General features: G+C 35.7%; 1 protein-coding gene across 1 annotated transcript in view; it reads left to right on the top strand.

Annotated features, from left to right (window-relative positions):
• Smp_131220 (tripeptidyl-peptidase II (S08 family)) overlaps window positions 1-14,671 on the top strand; it is a gene marked incomplete at both ends in the record, with an annotated part of 65,770 nt that extends 51,099 nt beyond the window's left edge. The window contains 8 exons of the mRNA XM_018798417.1: window positions 931-1,172; window positions 5,308-5,360; window positions 8,161-8,527; window positions 8,888-9,122; window positions 11,113-11,294; window positions 11,382-11,566; window positions 12,413-12,565; window positions 14,567-14,671. Coding sequence (XP_018653361.1) covers window positions 931-1,172; window positions 5,308-5,360; window positions 8,161-8,527; window positions 8,888-9,122; window positions 11,113-11,294; window positions 11,382-11,566; window positions 12,413-12,565; window positions 14,567-14,671 — 1,522 coding nt within the window. The remainder of the gene's footprint in view (window positions 1-930; window positions 1,173-5,307; window positions 5,361-8,160; window positions 8,528-8,887; window positions 9,123-11,112; window positions 11,295-11,381; window positions 11,567-12,412; window positions 12,566-14,566) is intronic.
• Between the last annotated feature and the right edge of the window lie 3,430 nt (window positions 14,672-18,101).

Here is an 18,101-nt window from a genome sequence, read left to right on the forward strand (position 1 = left end):
TCTAGCTTCAATTGACTAACGCTTTCAACTTTAACTGTTCTTTGTTGTTGGATTGTATCGAATTCTAGTGTGGAAATATATTGACGTTCTAGTTATGCTTATCACGTGTTCTTGATCTGAGTTGTGTTGAAATCCTGTAGAATAGACACTGCGATATCGGCCGGAGGTAAATTAACGTCTCACATACGTGTAAAAAGTGAAAGGATTGTTATGACAAGAAACCCTAGCGTTATAACGAGTTGGCATTGTTTGTTTGACTTTTTCAAAACCACAACTTATCTTAATCGATTTGAGAAATTGTTCACGTTTTTCGGTGCGTAGAATATTTTATAAAATATTCGAAAAAAAAAACACTGACTTCAGTAACTCAAACACTTTTCAAGCGTGTTGCACAGTCACTTTTTTATACTGGTACATTGTTTCCCAACTCTAGGATTTTGAAATCAAAAGAGGTGAACAGTATGTGAAATAAAACATGTATTGTTGATGTATCATGATTCTATCGGCAAGGTTCGAAGTATCATAGAACTCACTGACTTGAGATGTTATCCTGTATAGGTTAGAATAGAAATTAGTAACGAATTTTAAGGTTCATATCTAAATCAATGGTCCCATCTTAGGTACAACCTATATGTTTCTCTTACGTTCTTGTACTTATTTTTTACAGGTGACTTATCCATTTCGTTTAATCATGGACAATTCAAACATACTATCTTCAAAACCTACTTTAATTACAACAACGAATACTACTACTACTAATGCCGCTACTTCATCACCTGTACTCCCCTCATCCTCCGTAATATCATCTGATTATAATAATATGAAAATAAAAGAACCACCTAGAAAGTTATTAATCAGCTATATGGGTTTAAGTATAGAAGATCTGGAATGGATCCAATGTTTTGCTGAGTTATTCCTCTTCAATTCCAGGTCAATTGAACATCAATATAAGAAGAATGAAAATTCGCTAAATAATAATAATCATAATCATAATAGCGATTGTAAGGATACAGACACATCCCATACATCAACTCATCCAAATCATCACGAAGAGAAAACATACCAATTGGATAAACCTTATGAAAATAATAATACTAACCATGGTTCATCATCGAATATGTGTGAAAACTTGATAAATAATGTGAAAACAGATTTAACCGATGAGCGTAGAGGTAAGATTTTATATTTATTTTTTTGTACTTTAAAGATCCCCACAGAATATTCAAAAAGTGAACAATATTTGAGCGAACAATTGTTTTTATTAAATTCATCATCAGGCTCTACAATTATAAGTCCATAATTATTGTGATATTTTACGAAGGCCAAAATAAGGAGCTTATATAGCCTTAGACAGTCACTTGCTAGTCGCCTAGATGAAATTGAAACTCAAGAAGCACTGGACAACGGGGAGGAAGACATCACTAAAGTTTAATACGGCCTTTCTTCCAGATACTGACAGACACAATAAATTTGAGATAACCCTCAAAAACAGGTTCCACCCCTTTCACCATCTACTCACTGGAGAGGAAACTACTATGCAGAACAATTGGAAAGGGATTAAGGAGGCAATCAATACAGCAATCAACCAGCGTGGTTTTGAATCTTTCATGTTCTACTTTTGTCGTGGGTATTAGGTCTTGTGTGTGGGTAAATAGATTTTCAAACTGAACAAAATAGTATATTCACTGATAAACATCGCGAAGCTATCCGGAAACTAAAATTGAATGAACACATTCTTATCACTAAACCTGATAAAGGATCCGGCACCGTAATTCTAAACAAAACAGATTACTTAGATAAGATGAATACCCTACTGAGTGATCAAACTAAATTCCAAAAGCTTGGTTCATGTAAAGACCTCAATGAAAAGACCGAACGTCAACTAACTGCAGCATTAAAATTTTTAAAACAATATCATTACATCTCTGAGAATACCTATAATGAGCTCAAGCATTCTGAAACATTTACCCCTCGACTCTATGGCCTACCTAAGATTCATAAACCTGAGGTTCCTTTACGCCCAATTCTGGGCATGTCAAACTCACCATACCATTCAACAGCAAAATGGTTAGTGAAATTATTAGAACCATTACACCGAAAACTGGTTAAACACAGTGTTGAAGACGTATTTCAATTTGTGGATTCAATAAAAAACAGGAATATAAATGGTAAAACCATGTTATCACTAGACATAGCATCCTTGTTCACTAACATCCCCCTGACTGAAACTATCGATTACATATGTGAACAAGTGCTAGAAAAGAAAATAGAGATACCGATTCCAGTAAGTAAAATGAAAGAACTTCTGTTGAAATGTACTATGAATATATACTTCAAGTTTAACAATGAATTTTACAGACAAGTAGATGGAGTAGCAATGGGATCACCTCTAGACCCGATCCTTGCTGACATTTTTCTGGCCAAACTAGAAAACGGACCGTTAAAAGACGAAATGGTTGACAAACAGGAGATGTTGGACTTTTTCAATAACGTCCACCCAGCTATTAAATTCACCAGAGAGGAAGAGAAAAAAAATAGTATAGCTTTCCTTGACGTCCTACTTTCTAGAAGAAGAAATGGTTCTATCAAGCGAAATATATTTAGAAAGAATACATGGACGGGTCAGTATACCCATTTCCAAAGCTTCACTCCTCTTCAATATAAAATAAATTTGGTTAAATGTCTCAGTCACAGAATCAAGCTATTATGTTCTGAGGACAGTGTTGATAGTGAGATAGATATACTAAAAAATACATTGCGAAATAATGGCTATCCAGATAAATTCGTTAAAAAATACCTAGTAGAAAATATTGTTAAAAAAAGAAGTTGTGACACAGTGATTAAAAAAAGCCTTGTATCTGAAACTGGACTTCAAAGGTGACATAGCAGGTGATATTCTAACACATCGACTGAAAAGATCTATTGAAAGGACGTTTCACGCCGCCAAGCTACACATCACTTTCTCAACTAAACCAGTACTTACACAATTAATCAAGGATAAGTTACCGAAGATGAGTTCTTCCATGTGTGTATACCAATTCAACTGCTCCTGTGGAGCTAGTTACATGGTTTGGAAAAGGAGTCACCCAATCCATTAACAGCACCATCCTTTCTCACTTGGTAGATAGTGAACATCATATCAAAATGGAGGAAGCTTTCTCTGTTTTATATCAAGTTCCGAAAAATCTACCTCAAGGAGCTAGATTACGATTAGTCTACGTAGCCGAAGCCATCTGGATCAATTTCAGAAAACCAAACTTATGTATCCAGAAAAGGTACATCCAGCCTCTATGTTTACCTTGGCCTACGACTGGATCACCGGATACCTAAACTGAATATTATAAACCTCTCCCTCCCCTTTTTTTGATCACCTCTATCTTAATCTTCACATCCACTATTCCCAATTAGTTTATATCGTAATTACCTTGATAACATCCCTTTTATTTCATATTATACTCACACAACAATCTTATTATTATTACGATTGTTATTATCATGATTACCTAAATATACAAGATGAAATTCTCCTACTATTATACTGATTGTGACTGGACACTTTACTCCGAACTCATTTTGACCTTTATTAAAATGACCTTTCTAATTTACAAATAACACAATTTTGAAGTCTATATGTCGTAATAGGAGATGCAAACATTCACCATTTTTAACATATAACATTGTGAAATTAATTAATATATGCCTCATTTTGGCCTTTGTAAAATATCACAATAATTATGGACTTATAACTATAGAGCCTGATGATGAAGTTATTGAAAACAATGGTTCACTCAAATATTGTTCATTTTTATGTGTTCGGACATTTTACTAGTCGTATTGTCGATTATTCAACGTATTGATTGCCTCCTTAATCCCTTTCCAATTGTTCTGCATAGTAGTTTCCTCTCCAGTGAGTAGATGGTGAAAGGGGTGGAACCTGTTTTTGAGGGTTATCTCAAATTTATTGTGTCTGTCAGTATCTGGAAGAAAGGCCGTATTAAACTTTAGTGATGTCTTCCTCCCCGTTGTCCAGTGCTTCTTGAGTTTCAATTTCATCTTGGCGATCAGGAAGTGACGATCTGAAGCTCTATTAGGTGCTCTCTTGGTTTTCATGTCGTCAACGTCCTTCCGACCTTTTTATTGATACAAATATGATCGATTTGGTTCTGTGTAGTGTGATCCGGTGAAGGCTATGTTGTTTTGTGTATGCGTCTAAACGTCTGTGTGTTATACAATCAAAATACCAATTATAATTCTTTGTATGATGCGGATCTCAAACGTAATACTGCCACAGTATTCATCTCATTATATCATTTGGTTACTGTGGATTTTGAATGTCCTCGATTAGACAATCGGTGGTAGATTTGTTCAATAATAATAACCTGGTTAAAGCGTCGGACATTCGCTTTTCGTCCTCTCAATTCCGTAAACAATACCCCTGGTGCGAGAAGGCAATGAGTAGGACTTCCCTGGCAGAGGCTATATACGCGAGACCATGTGAGAGCATTTCGAGAGGGAGAGCGGACTCTCCTCACTCTCAGCCGTACCAGGGCATTCGGGCGCCCACAACTGAATACAACTGGGACTCACCGAACACACTAATCACTAATCGAAATTTTTTTAAAAAATGTACTTGTTTAATTGTCACTATTTTATGTTTTCTATGCTTGAATATTACCGATAAATACTCATCTTTCTTGCTCGTAAGTGTATAAATTAAGTCTGTGATTCTTGAAAATTGTTAATCATAAATATTCAAGAATGAATAAACAGTATTATTTAGTTATGTAGGCCATTTTATGTTCATTTATCTGTTGAGTATGCTGAATTCCCAGAAATCACTTGATAATCGTCTCATTTCTGTAATTTTATTATGGAAATCTGAACGTTCCGTTCGCCCTTTTTTAGTGATACAGTGATCTCTTCAAACATAGCAATATCTTTTGTACAGTATTATAATTTATTTTGCTAATAAACGACCCAGCTACTCTTATTGCTTAGTATTCTTATACGATGACACTCGACAAGACCCCAAAAATCAGAACACGTTGAACAGGAACGAAATTGTATTCAAAATAACAAGGGTAAGTGAACAGCAATCAATCGTTAGGATAACGTTCCTATATTTATAGTATATGCATAAGAAGCTTCCAGGTGTTTCTCCAATAATTTGCCAGAGCTGATTGGTTTAGAATTAGTCAATCAGCGTGCGCCATCCCGACCATGCACATAACATGCCTTAATCCGTTTTATTTCTCGTTAACATACAGAAATGTTATTAATTTTATATGCGTTTTATTCGTTCTTCAGGATGGGACGCTGATAATAATCCAAACAATGATGTAAATGACATTGAACAAAAGGTAATTTTGATCATGTCAAAGTCATACAATTATTTGTTCATTGTCGTTCTTTGATGTTTTAGTTCCAATATAGTTCTGTAAAATATAAGGTGTATTACGATGGCTAGACGTCTCCTATAAATATTAAGAATATTAGTATTTGTATGTGAGAAATAAACATTTTTGAATAGTGCTATGTCATAGCACTGACCAATACGCATAGAAAACCTTAAACAACCGATACGAAACAAGAACTCGAAGACTGATACTCTATTCTTGACGGTTGATCCAATTCTAACTAGTCCCAAGCTAAAAGAAAGAAACACGACCAATGATCACCAGTCTAAGATCATTTTTATATTTCAAGCTTACGTAGTTGGTATACAGACATACCTGACTACATTACACCATAAAATAAGAAATAATTGTCCAGATCGTACTTTACTCATATTTTCAGAACTTTTTTGTTAAGTTTCTTGTTTATTATATCCAATACGATTTATATTCCTTCTTCGTAATTCATCATATCGAGTTCGGGCAATACATTGATTGATCATTGAGTGAGTAGTGACCATTATTATGCTTGTCTAGGTCATAGTGTTCATCAAATTTATAGATCAAATTACCATATGATCACTGGTTAAAGTGATTCAACATCATGTGCACTATATTTTGATGTTATATAGTTGGAAGTAGTTATCAGGATGACCTACAAATTGATGCATAGAATTTAATCGGCACTTAGAACTAGACGAACAGGACATTGGTTGTAACTCAGTGATCAATCAATGTAACAACTCAATCTTACTGGAGATCAGTCGTTGGCATACTAGCTCAGTTTTATTGAGTTACACTGTGAAACCGAACCACTTCTGTGTTCAAACAGAGTTTCCCCTCTTAATCACTCCCAAATACTCGACATTAAACTGGAATTAGTTAAGGCTTGTTACAACGTGGTAGAATTGTAAGTGATTTGATACAGATATACAAATATAGTTTGTTGATCTCATGATAATTATCTTTAATTTTTCATTCTGATTATTCTTTAATATCAAGTGTTTTAATTGGTATGAGTTGTCGTCTTAAATCGTATTGTGTAAACCACGGTCACTGATATGATGTGGCGAATTGTGTCCATCCACAAATGTACGACCTTCTACGTTCTACATGACTTACTAAAATCAGTTACTGTTAATGACTTGTATGAGATGACAACATTTCAATCATTATCCAAAGATACAGGAAATAGGAAATAGGAAGCTACTCTTTCGATTAATAATCAATGTTTCAACTGTTGAAAAATGTATAATGTAGTTATTGAATTACTTATTTACTTACGCCTGTTACTCCCAATGGAGCATAGGCCTATAGCTGCTCCGGGGGCTACTGCCGGTCCCAAGCCCGGGTAAAGGAGGACGGTTGGGCATGGATTTAGCGACCTCGTCCCGTAGAAAATCAACTCGCTAAAAAAACGCTAACCAGAAAAAAAATTATTAAAACCATTTAAACTCTGCCCTGGGAGTAGAAGGAATAATTATGACGTCTCATGTGAAAGCCGAGTTCCTTCGGAAGTCATGAGGCCGATGCACCTTCTAACAACCAGAGCGACAATTTTTATAGGTACATGGAATGTCCGGACAATGTGGGAGACCGGTAGAGTCTTCCAAATTGCTGCAGAAATAAGAAAATACAACCTAGAGGTGCTTGGAATCAGTGAAACACATTGGACGCAGGTTGGACAACGACTGTTTTCAGGGGAATTTCTGTTATACTCCGATCATGAAGAAGAAAATGTCCCACATACACAAGTTATTGAATTAACATATATAAAATCATGATAAAGGTTGATAGTTGAAGAGAAGAGCTTTTGTAGTGTTATTTTCTGTAAGTTGAATAATCTAATTGTGATTTTTCCTAGGAGAAATCATTAGTGCCATTCTTCAATAAGAAGTGAGTTTCTGAAACTTCTCTACAACTGTTTGCTCCATTGATCTGGAATTCGTCTTGCCATTATTGGTATATTTATTTTAAATGTCTTTTACTCTGATCTCATGGTTATTTATTATTATTTCTACTGATTGGTAGATCGGGTCTGTGTCTATTAATTTAGAAATGACCTGATTGCTATTCTTCTTCTAAAAATTCTATGTGCGTTATTTTTATTTCCCACTCGACTTCATTTCCATACTTGCTCACATATAATAACAACTGATATTATGCTGCTTTTCAATTAATTTTTTTAATGAACTTGTTTGCATATAGTCGATCTGTGAATCTGATTGGTTCGTATTTTGTTTCTTACTTACTTATGCCTTTTACCCTCATGGAGGAGCATAGGTCGCCCACCAGAATTCTCCAACTAATTCTGTCCTGGACAATGCTTTCCAGTTATTATCAGTTGTTATACATTCTTTTGATGTTTGATTTCGATTCCCGACGCAATGTGTTCTTTGGCTTTTCTCTTTTTCTTTTCCCTTCAAGATTCAAAGTTAGTGCTTGCCTCGTATTGCAGTTTGATGATTTCCGTAATATATCTCCTATCCACTCCCATCGTCTTTTCCTAATTTTCTCCTAAGCTGGAAGTTAGTTTGTTCTTTCCCACAGTAGGCTATTACTGGTGGTATCCAACCAACGGACGTTGAGTATCTTGCGTTTCGTATTTGATACTAGTTGACATTTATCAACAAAGTGTTTCTGTGTAATTTGATATTCCATACAAAATACACCAGTGACATCTTCAAAATAACTAAATACAATTTTCATTTTATGTTGCTTTCGTCTCATAAGAAAATTTAAAAAAAAGTTTGTTTTATTTATTTAGGCAGAGGTTAATGACTACACGAAATCATCATCAAACGAATCAGATTCACAATCGAATGATCATAATACACTAGATTCATTGAATATCATTGAAAAACATGCTAAAATCTCGACAATACCCAACAATATTGACTTTAATGTCAATCATTCAAACAGTGAAACGATATGTGGTCAACAAACATTAGGGGCAACGGCATCAGTAGTAGTGATAACACCACCGAAATCCACCACGGAACATAATCTACCAAATGATAGCAAAAATCAAACATCATCATCATTCAAGGTGAATAGCTATAATTCAGATGAATTCAGTACTATTCTTTGTAAAATTCATGTAGATTTATGTTCATTGGATAAACCATTCATAAGTACCTTTGACGATGATGATTTAGTTAATATTCATAATAATAATAATAACAACAACAACAACCATTGGTATACTAATCTATGCATGCTTTTAAAAGAACGTTTCAAATTATGGTATGATATTGACTGTTTAATGAATGGTCGATTAATAAATTCTGATGAAACATTGAACCTGTTGAACAAATTTTTTGAATTCTCATCAATGCCAACTATACAAGAGACAACACAATTACATAGTTCAAACGTTTCAATCAATTATTCATCAGTGCCTACGAAAGAGAATAATTTGTTTTATCATCTATTGAATGCTTCTTTACCGTCCAGTAGTAATAATAATAATAATAATATTAATAGTAACTCAGTGACACCTATGAAGAAGAATCTTAAGATCAACGCTCCAACCACTACTGATGGTACATGTGTTTTTGCAAGTTCATGTAGTAATCTATCATTGAATGGCGAATGTACACTATCGTCTCCTTTATCATCACGATTGGAACTGTGCAAATCTGATTCTTTGTGTAATCTTCTTAAACCTGAACCTCCTGATGGATGTGTTGTAAGTCAATCTAATCGAGGAGTAGCCAAGTCTGAAAAGTAAGCAAAATACTTTAGAATTAAGCACCTTTTTTTCATACGTATTACCAATGAGACGGGAATTTGTTGAAAAGAAAGCACTTCTCATTCGTAAACCCATGGTTCTCTCAAGTGCTTCTGCACTTATCTTTGAGGATCCTAGCGATAATATTTTGTAAGAAATGACGAGACTGTACTAGGGTTAATCTAAATATGACCAAACTATTTTGGTCAATAATTATGTTTAAAATTGATGCTTAACAAGGTAACGATTATGAACAAACAATGTATTAAAGTGTCTAACCAACCCCCTCGAGATATCCTTGAAGTCTAAGCTCAAAGCAAAGATTTATCTAAAGAACAGCTCTAGTACTACGTAATATATATGTAGATTTTGTTTTAAACACTCAGGAAAGATTTTTATTTCACTATTAATAGAAGTTTAGATTATTCCATTACTAATATTCAGGACTGCATGTGATCAATCTCTGTGGGGTTATAGACATCCTAAGCGAAATGTCCTTACATAACTATTTCGTCACACGTTCTGGTAAAGTTAGAACGTGGCAAACAGCGGAGTATATGATACATACGTTCAAGGCTTGCTGATCAGACCTAGCTGTTCACACAGAGACTTGAGTTCAGTACTTTTCGCTCCAAATCTCTAACTATATCATCCACTGAGCTACTGAGTACAGATAACCACTAGTTTATTCAACTGGTCTGATATCGTTAATAATATGTGTCCAAACAGAACAAAACGCATTGTGGAATTCCACAATCCAGTTATTCTATAACAAATAATATTTTGTACCATTACATTGATACCTCAATAACGAGACTTTTTAGTGGCCTAGGAATGTGTGACTCCCATTCGATCGTGTGATTATCGTTATCGAAATATACATGTCGCCAATCTTCGTATATAATTATCTACTTAAATCGCGTTGGTGAGTTACGGAATTAAATGAGCCGAATACGAGAATGGACTTTTGAATATATATTTCGTACAATCGTTGATCGGAAAGCAAAGCAAAACAAAATGACGCCCAATGGAGAAGACGAGTAAACCAACTCAATTCAACCAAGTGTGAATTGGTATTTATAGTCAGACAAAAATATTTTACGGACATGTGGTAAGATAAGAAATGTACACATATATGTTTACATATAACAGTCAAAGTTGATAAGCGAATAAGTGACAGGCTAAAAATGTGGCCCTCATATGCCCTGTTACGGCCGAGAGTGGGGAGAGTCCGCTCTCCCTCTCAAAATGCTTTCACATGGCCACGCGTATATAGCCTCTGCCAGGGAAGTCCTATTCACTGTCTTCTCGTACCACGGGTGTTGTTTACGAAATTGAGAGGACGAAAAGCGAATGTCCGGCGCTTTAACCGGGTTGGTGAACACGGCGAGTCCACCTAGGGGGGTTGGAAAACCCTCATTCCAAACCAATGGTGCACATGGGCTCCAGTATCCTGAGGGAACAAATGGCGTATGAATCAATCGTTGGTCACCGGCTACCGTGGGACTACATCTCCTCACGATGCTCCACTGTCTTGTGGATCAGACCTTTAGGTCAAAGTCTCCGAGTGTGACCCCCTAAGAAAACCACCTGCTTCAGTTTGGGCACCTGAGCAGTATCACAGCCCTCACACAAATCAAACGAGATTTGTGAAGCGCATATATATCTGGTGCTTCCTTGTACCAATATTTATGCGTTTAAATAAATAAAAATGTGGCTTGCGAAGAATGAATATGTTGATCTGTCCGTAGGTTAGAATAACCTATTTGGACTCGACATAGTACCAGCACCTACAATTTTACCGGGTTGAAACCAAACAAGAATGATGATGTATTTTAGTTACCAAATCTATTCTAAACTTGTAAAATTAATTCATCAACATCCCTTCCTCATTTTTTCTTTCATACTCACAACACTATCTCAACTGACTTCTCTACATTTTTGCATCCTCAAAATGTTGTTGTTTTCGTTTATTTTCCTTTACAGCAAAGACAATCCAAAACCCTTTGGAATTAATTTAAACGAATTTAAATTACGTCTTATTGATATACTAACTCGTTATGGTCGTCTTATTGCTGAACGTTTAATTTGTTTAAATTATATACATAATCAATTGACTTATTCAAATCAATATAAATGGTCATTATATAACTTTATGGAATCAAAATGTAAACTGTTGACATCTTCAAGTCACGAACTTAGCCAACAATCGTCGTCGTCATCGTCTTCATCATCATCATCTTGTTTTGAATTAGTTCAATATCTTGACAAGATTTATGAACGTTTAATTAAATTAACTAGTCAAACAGCTTTAGGCACTGATTCTATTGGATTCAATATTCAATTAGGTAATCATGCATTACCTGGTTGGCTTCTTTTATCAACTGATTGTAAATTGAATAAAAATGATGAAAATCTGTCATCTATGAATTATGGTTCAGTTGGTGGACGATTAATTATATTTTTTATTTTATATATGATCATTAAACAACAATATGCTGAAGCTACCTATTATTTTATTCGTTTATTGTATCAAGTAAGATTAATAATAATAATAATAATAATAGTAATAATAATAATAATAATATTTCCATGATTTGGTTAGCATTTTTTCTAGCGAGTTGGTTTTCTACGGGATGGGGTCGGTAACCCCATGCTCAACCGTCCTCCTTTTACCCGGGCTTGGGAACCGGCAGTAGTCACCGGAGGAGTTACAGACGGAATTAATTTCCATGCTTTAAATCATGAACTAATGTTAGGTAGACCATGGTGGAAAACCAGGAAACACGAGATTGAACTTTTGTCCGGTAAGAGACTCCTCAAAAGTACCAAAGACTTTTAGTTTCATGTACGAATGCCTAACTTCTAGACTATTGATTTCATATCCGATAGCTTATATATCTAACTTTGGTTAATTAACGATATTGCGCAACTGTCTTTCATTATCTGCGGTAGATGACTGTTCCACAATACTGATGATCACGTCTTCTCGTTAGAACTCCATGGTTTATCTGCCATTTCTTTTCCTAGGATCCTGGAGTTCATGTGCACCATTTGTTTGGAATCAGGATTTTCCAATCTTCCTTAGGTGGATCTTTGGTATCCGGCTAGTAGCATACTATCGGACTGACTAAAACAAAATAAACAAATTGGATTTTAAAATTTCAACCTTCATTAATTAAAAGTTAAATGCTCTAAAGCATTAATTCACCATTTTTCTTGAATTTTTCACATTGTTTCAATTACCTTAAGACTGCAATTTGTTTTTCTTCAATTTTTTATTTAGATTGACGAACCTCCTGTTGGAGCATTAAAAGGTATTATTAACTGTTCATTTCCATCTTCATCTACATCTTCATTTGGAGTTCTACGTCAATGTCATGCTACTTTAGAAAATTCTTTAGAGATAGCTAAATCAACTCTTCCTTGGTTAACATGGGTATGTTAATGACTATTGTTATATTAAATAGATACTAGAAATGTTTATCTGAAAGTTTATAAGATGAATTAGGATTAGGATATTGGTTCAATATGAACTCTCCTAAACCTTATGACTGATCAAATCAACACATGACCATCCATATACGTCGTCATTAAATTGTTTGTATGAACTGTGTATGCGATTATAGACTGTTGTTTGGAATATAGAATCAAAAAGTAAAAGATTTAACTAACATGACTTAAAATGGTCAATCACTGGGCAGATGCATGCGTAGTAAACGAACACTCAGGTTGGGATGATTAATTTATTATCGCTTTATTGTTGTCTTAGTAACTTCTTAATTCACAAATAGTTTTCGTACTCAGATATAATCTCACACTAAGTCACTCAACCTAAGCAAACAAGAATTCATTTGAATGACGTACACGGCCTATCTATTAGTTACATTAACTGTGGCAGATACAAATGACAGTTAGCCTATTGTGTAGATGAAAACATGAAATGTGTTCAGCGTCTTCTGCTTTGCGATAAGGGCTATTTCATGATTGTATGCATCTAACATTGAACTTTGATCAGAGTGTAAGAAGTAAATCAGTCAATATAAAAAGACTAGATAACTGAAGAAGAACTACTATTATTGTGGTGTATGCTGCTAGTGCTGGTAGATATAAGTAGTATGTAACACCAATCGGGAGTAGAATGTTTGGCAGCAGAAGATCGGATTGAAGAGAACAGGAAGGGAAATTGAAAATAACAACAGGATTGAAAGAATCATGAAGTACATACAGGGCAACCGAAGGAAGATATGCAAATAATATATTTGATGTATGGTTTTCATATTTTACGACAGCACTGTGTAATTTTACATTAACCCGTAAATTTGATTTCCGCATCTGAGTTCTGTTTCACTTCATTACGATATTTGGAACAATTAAAACGCGAATTAAAAAAGCACATAGCTACAAATATGGAATGCATTGAATAATATAAGATTCATTTAACTGAAGTGTTAGTGATTAAAATTATATCATCAGTTATATCATCAGTTCATTCATTTATTAGTCAGACCATGTACTTCGTACCCCCAAATGACTTCTCACGGTGTGAGTGTTGTTTAAGAAAGTGTGAGGACGAAAAGCGGATTTTCGGAGCTTTAACCGGGTTGGTGGATATGGAGGATCGGGAAACCCTAATTCCAAACCGATGGAGCCTATGTGCTCCAGGATCCTGAGAGAACAAATAGCATATGAACCTCACAATTGATTGATCACTGGGTGGTGATCAATGTCATGCGTGTCAAGTCCGTCTTAGTGCTGATCGAATGCTATCGATCAAGTTGCAATGTGACCACTAGTCTAGGTGGCTCGACACTGCGTGCACTATGTTGAGATAAGATGAACCTATTGGGAATACATCTCCTCACGATGCTTCACTGCCTTATGGATTAGATCTTTAGGTCAAAGGCTCGAGGAGTGGCCTCCTAAGTAAACCATATGCTTCCGTTTGAGCATCCGGACAATGTTTCATTCCTCATTCACATCAAATGATTAAATATGGCACATGTATATTTGATACCTCCTTGTACCAATATTTATGTGTTCAAACAAATAATGATAATTTTATATAGTTGAAATCATGAGTTAATTGAAGCTGAACCACCATGGAAAACCTGGAAGCACTGGACGGCCGTTTCGTCCTATTGTGGGACTCTTCAGTAGTGCGCATCCACGATCCCACCTCGCGAGATTCTAACTCACTGATGAGGTGTCCCACAAAAGGACGAAACGGCTGTTCAGTGCTTCCAGGTTTTCCATGGTGGTGCAGCTTCAATTGAATCATGATTTCCACTATATAAAATTACTAAAATCTCCACAAAACCCCCTTCTAAAAATAATGATAATCCTTTGAAAAAACATTCCAATATAGATTTGTTTTCTTTCTTTTGTTCTTATTGTTATGATTTCACCCCCCCTTTTTTTTTCTCTTTTTTAACTTTAGCTTCTAAAACAAATTGGTTGGTCTGATTTAGCAATTTACTTAAATCAACAAGCTCCAATCTTATTTCCTCAAAGAGACTATAGTCTATTAGGTGAAAACAATTAACTGAATCTATTCAACTATATATATATATATATGTATAAATTGATATATAGTCTTTCAATGATGATGAATTTTTCAAACCCTTACCATTTTCTGTAATGATTGTAGACTCACGATATGAGTTATACTTTAAAATGTGTCTTAGCAACAATGTCTTGGGAGTTTTTTTTGTAGATTTTTTTTAATCAAGCGTTTACTTTAATGCATTCTTATATTGTTTCCTTCCGTTCTTAAAAAAGGGGGGGCCAAATTATTCAACTATAACTTATCACCAGTTGAATGATCCCTATAGAATATAACTTATCATTTGTTAATTTTTGTGCTGATTTTCATTTCAAGTTTTTATTTTGTTAAGAATTCTAAAAAACGAAACTGTACAATCATTAATTGTATTTCTATTCTTTCAGCCATCTTCTAAATTTGTTAATGTAGTGTGATGTAGGATCAATAGATGGGATTATAATTTATGATCAACCTTTGAGCAGCGATGCTAAAGTGACTTTAAGAGTTTCCGCCTACTAACTACGACCGAATGAGGTTTATAAAGCAGTATGAGGATTTACAGTTGATAGTTAAGGTTAGGAATTAGATTTAGGCTTTTCATCACAGACTGAAGTCATCTATAATGCCAAAACTCTTTTTGATCATGTTAGGATGACCCTGCAATTTTCTCGCAAGCGACATGACAAGCTCATGGGTCATCAAGGAGCATTTCAACCAATCAGCGATTGACTAGAAGTTATGTGGAGTTATGTTACTAAAATAACAAAAATGGAAAAGTCACATGTGGAGATCCTGATTGGCTGATTAACACACTGCTACTATGTTTAGCAGTATTCTAGAACTTTCAGTAAAAACTCAAGGACTCTTAAATTACTATAAAATCCCTATATTTTCTGTACATGAATGAACCCTGTAGTAAAGTGCTTCCCTCACACTTTGTGCCTTTTCTCTGGTCTTCAAGTCGGTGTATAGTTCTAGCTCGGGGGTACGGAACTAGCTTAGGGAAGCGAATATAGCGTTCACAACCGGCGAGACGCAACAGATCAAATGGATGAATAAATTTTGCACCAAAAGACAAGACCTGTTATCTTATATCTGATTGGTTTGTCCATAAATTATAAGATCTCCATCAATGTGAAACGGCGTGAATTATCTTTACGGTAAACTAAAATTTTGTTTGGGCATGAAAATTAAAATCATTTGCTTTTGGCAGACAGAAACGTTACTGGGGGTTTGTAGAGATTTCTGAATTTTCACAGTAAACATGACAGAACTGGTCTTTGTTAAACAACCATTAAAAGCCCATACTACGTCGAAAGACCAGTCTAGTGTTTATTGGTTTACAATGGTTGTTAATATAAAAACTATGAAAATTCAAGTATCTCCATAAACCCTCTGTTGTGTAACATATAATCATGTGCTTATTGGTGACTGATTTTGAGTGGTAATTCTCTAATTTCTAGTGAAAAGCCATACTCACTTACTCCTCTTACCCCTCGTAGGAGCATAGACCGCCCACCACGATTTTAAATTGAACTCTGTCCTGGACAATCCTTTCCAGTTGCCACTCATCCTTTACATGTTTGCTTCTAATTCCCGACGCAGTGTGTTATTTAGTCTTCAGTATCTTGTGTAGACAATTGTTTATAAACAATTGTACATTTTTGATGATGATCGCGGTAGTTCTCCAAGTTTCAGCTCCGTACAGTAAAACTGTATTAACGTTCGTATTGAAGTTTCTCACTTTGATATTGGTTGACAGTTGTTTTGAGTTCCATATGTTCTTCAAATGTAGGAATGCTGTCCTCACTTTCCCAATTGTGGGGTGATCCAGAAAATTTCTCACAATAGACAAGAAGAGCTCAGGAAACATTAAGAAGCATTTTGTCCAATCAGCGTTTGATTAGAGGTTTTGCTAGAAATATCGCGAAAATGATAAGTCACATGTAGAGGTTCTGATTTGGCTGATTACTACACTGCATTCCAGAATTTTCAGGAAAACCCAAGAACTTCTAACATACTATAAAAACCCTATATTTTCTGTACATAATTGAACCTTTGGAGAAAAGTGCTCCTCGTACATTTTGCGCCTTTTCTCTTGTGTTCAAGTCGCTGTGTAGGTTTAGCTTGAGGGTTACGAGACTAGCTTAGGATCCGAGTATAGCGTTCAACTAGCAGGACTTATCATCAATCCTTTCATTTACGTCTGCATCGGAATCTCCTTGTTCATCGGTGATGCTACTCAGGTACGTGAAAGTTTACACATCTTCTGGTGGTTCTCCTTCAAGTGTGATTGGGTTGGTGTTCTGCGTGCTGTATTTGAGGATCTTGATTTCCCCCTTATGTATGTTGATATCTACTAATGCAGAGGCTGCTGCTAGACTAGTTGTCTTCATCTCCATTTGTTGTTGTGTATGGGATAGAAGTGCTAGGTCATTTGAGAAGTCCAAATCATCTAGTTGCATGCATGCTGTCCATTTTATTCCGTGCTTCCGGTCAGATGTCGAGGTCTTCATAATCCAGTCGACCACCAGAATAAAGATAAAGGAGGAGAGTAAGCGGCCTTGTCTAACTCTGGTCCTCACTTGGAATGGATCTGTCAGCTGTCCTCCATACTCGACTTTGCAGTGTGTTCCGTCGTATGAATTCCGTATGACGTTTAATGTCTTCCCAGGTAAACCATAGTATCAAAGAAAGTTACATAAGGTTCTATCCAAATTGTCAGTCGGTTTCTCATTGTCAAGGAAGTTGGTGTATAGTGACTGATTGTCCAACAATGATCCGTGGTGTCACGATTGGGTCTGTACACGACCGATCCTTATGGAATCCAGCCTATCGATCCCTAAGTTGCGCGTCTACTGAGTCTTTCATCCGGTTCAGCGATGCCCTGTTGGAAACGTTTCCTCGTGCTGATAATGATGTGATGCCTTCGTAGTTCTCACATTTGATCAGATCTCCTTTCTTTGGTATCTTGATAAGGTGTCCTTTCCAGTCCATCAGCACTTGTTCTTCCTCCCAATTCTTCTTGAATAAAGTGTGAAACATATTTGCAATTGCTTCAATGTCTGACCTCAGTGCTTCAGTTGGTATGTTGTCAGGTCCTGCTGTTATCCCACTCTTGATTTGTCCGGTGTCCATCTTGATTTCTTCGATCGTTGGTGGAGTGACATCTATAGGAAGGTTCGTGTTGTACTTCGATTTCCGGTGGATTCAGTGGTGCTCATCTGTTCAAGAGTCCTCCACCATACCTGTTTCCCTGTTCTTGAATCTCAGTGATTGACTTGCTTTCTTTGTCATTGGTTGGTCTTTCTGGTTTACTACATTTCCCTAACAGTTTCTTCGCTGTAACATATAGTTGTTTCATATTTCCTTCTCTTTCATCTTTTCCCATCGTCATTGCTGGGTGTTCCACGTATTGCTGTTTGCCAGG

The sequence above is a fragment of the Schistosoma mansoni genome, chromosome 6 (genome assembly GCF_000237925.1).
Source record: "Schistosoma mansoni strain Puerto Rico chromosome 6, complete genome".
NCBI lineage: Eukaryota > Metazoa > Platyhelminthes > Trematoda > Strigeidida > Schistosomatidae > Schistosoma > Schistosoma mansoni.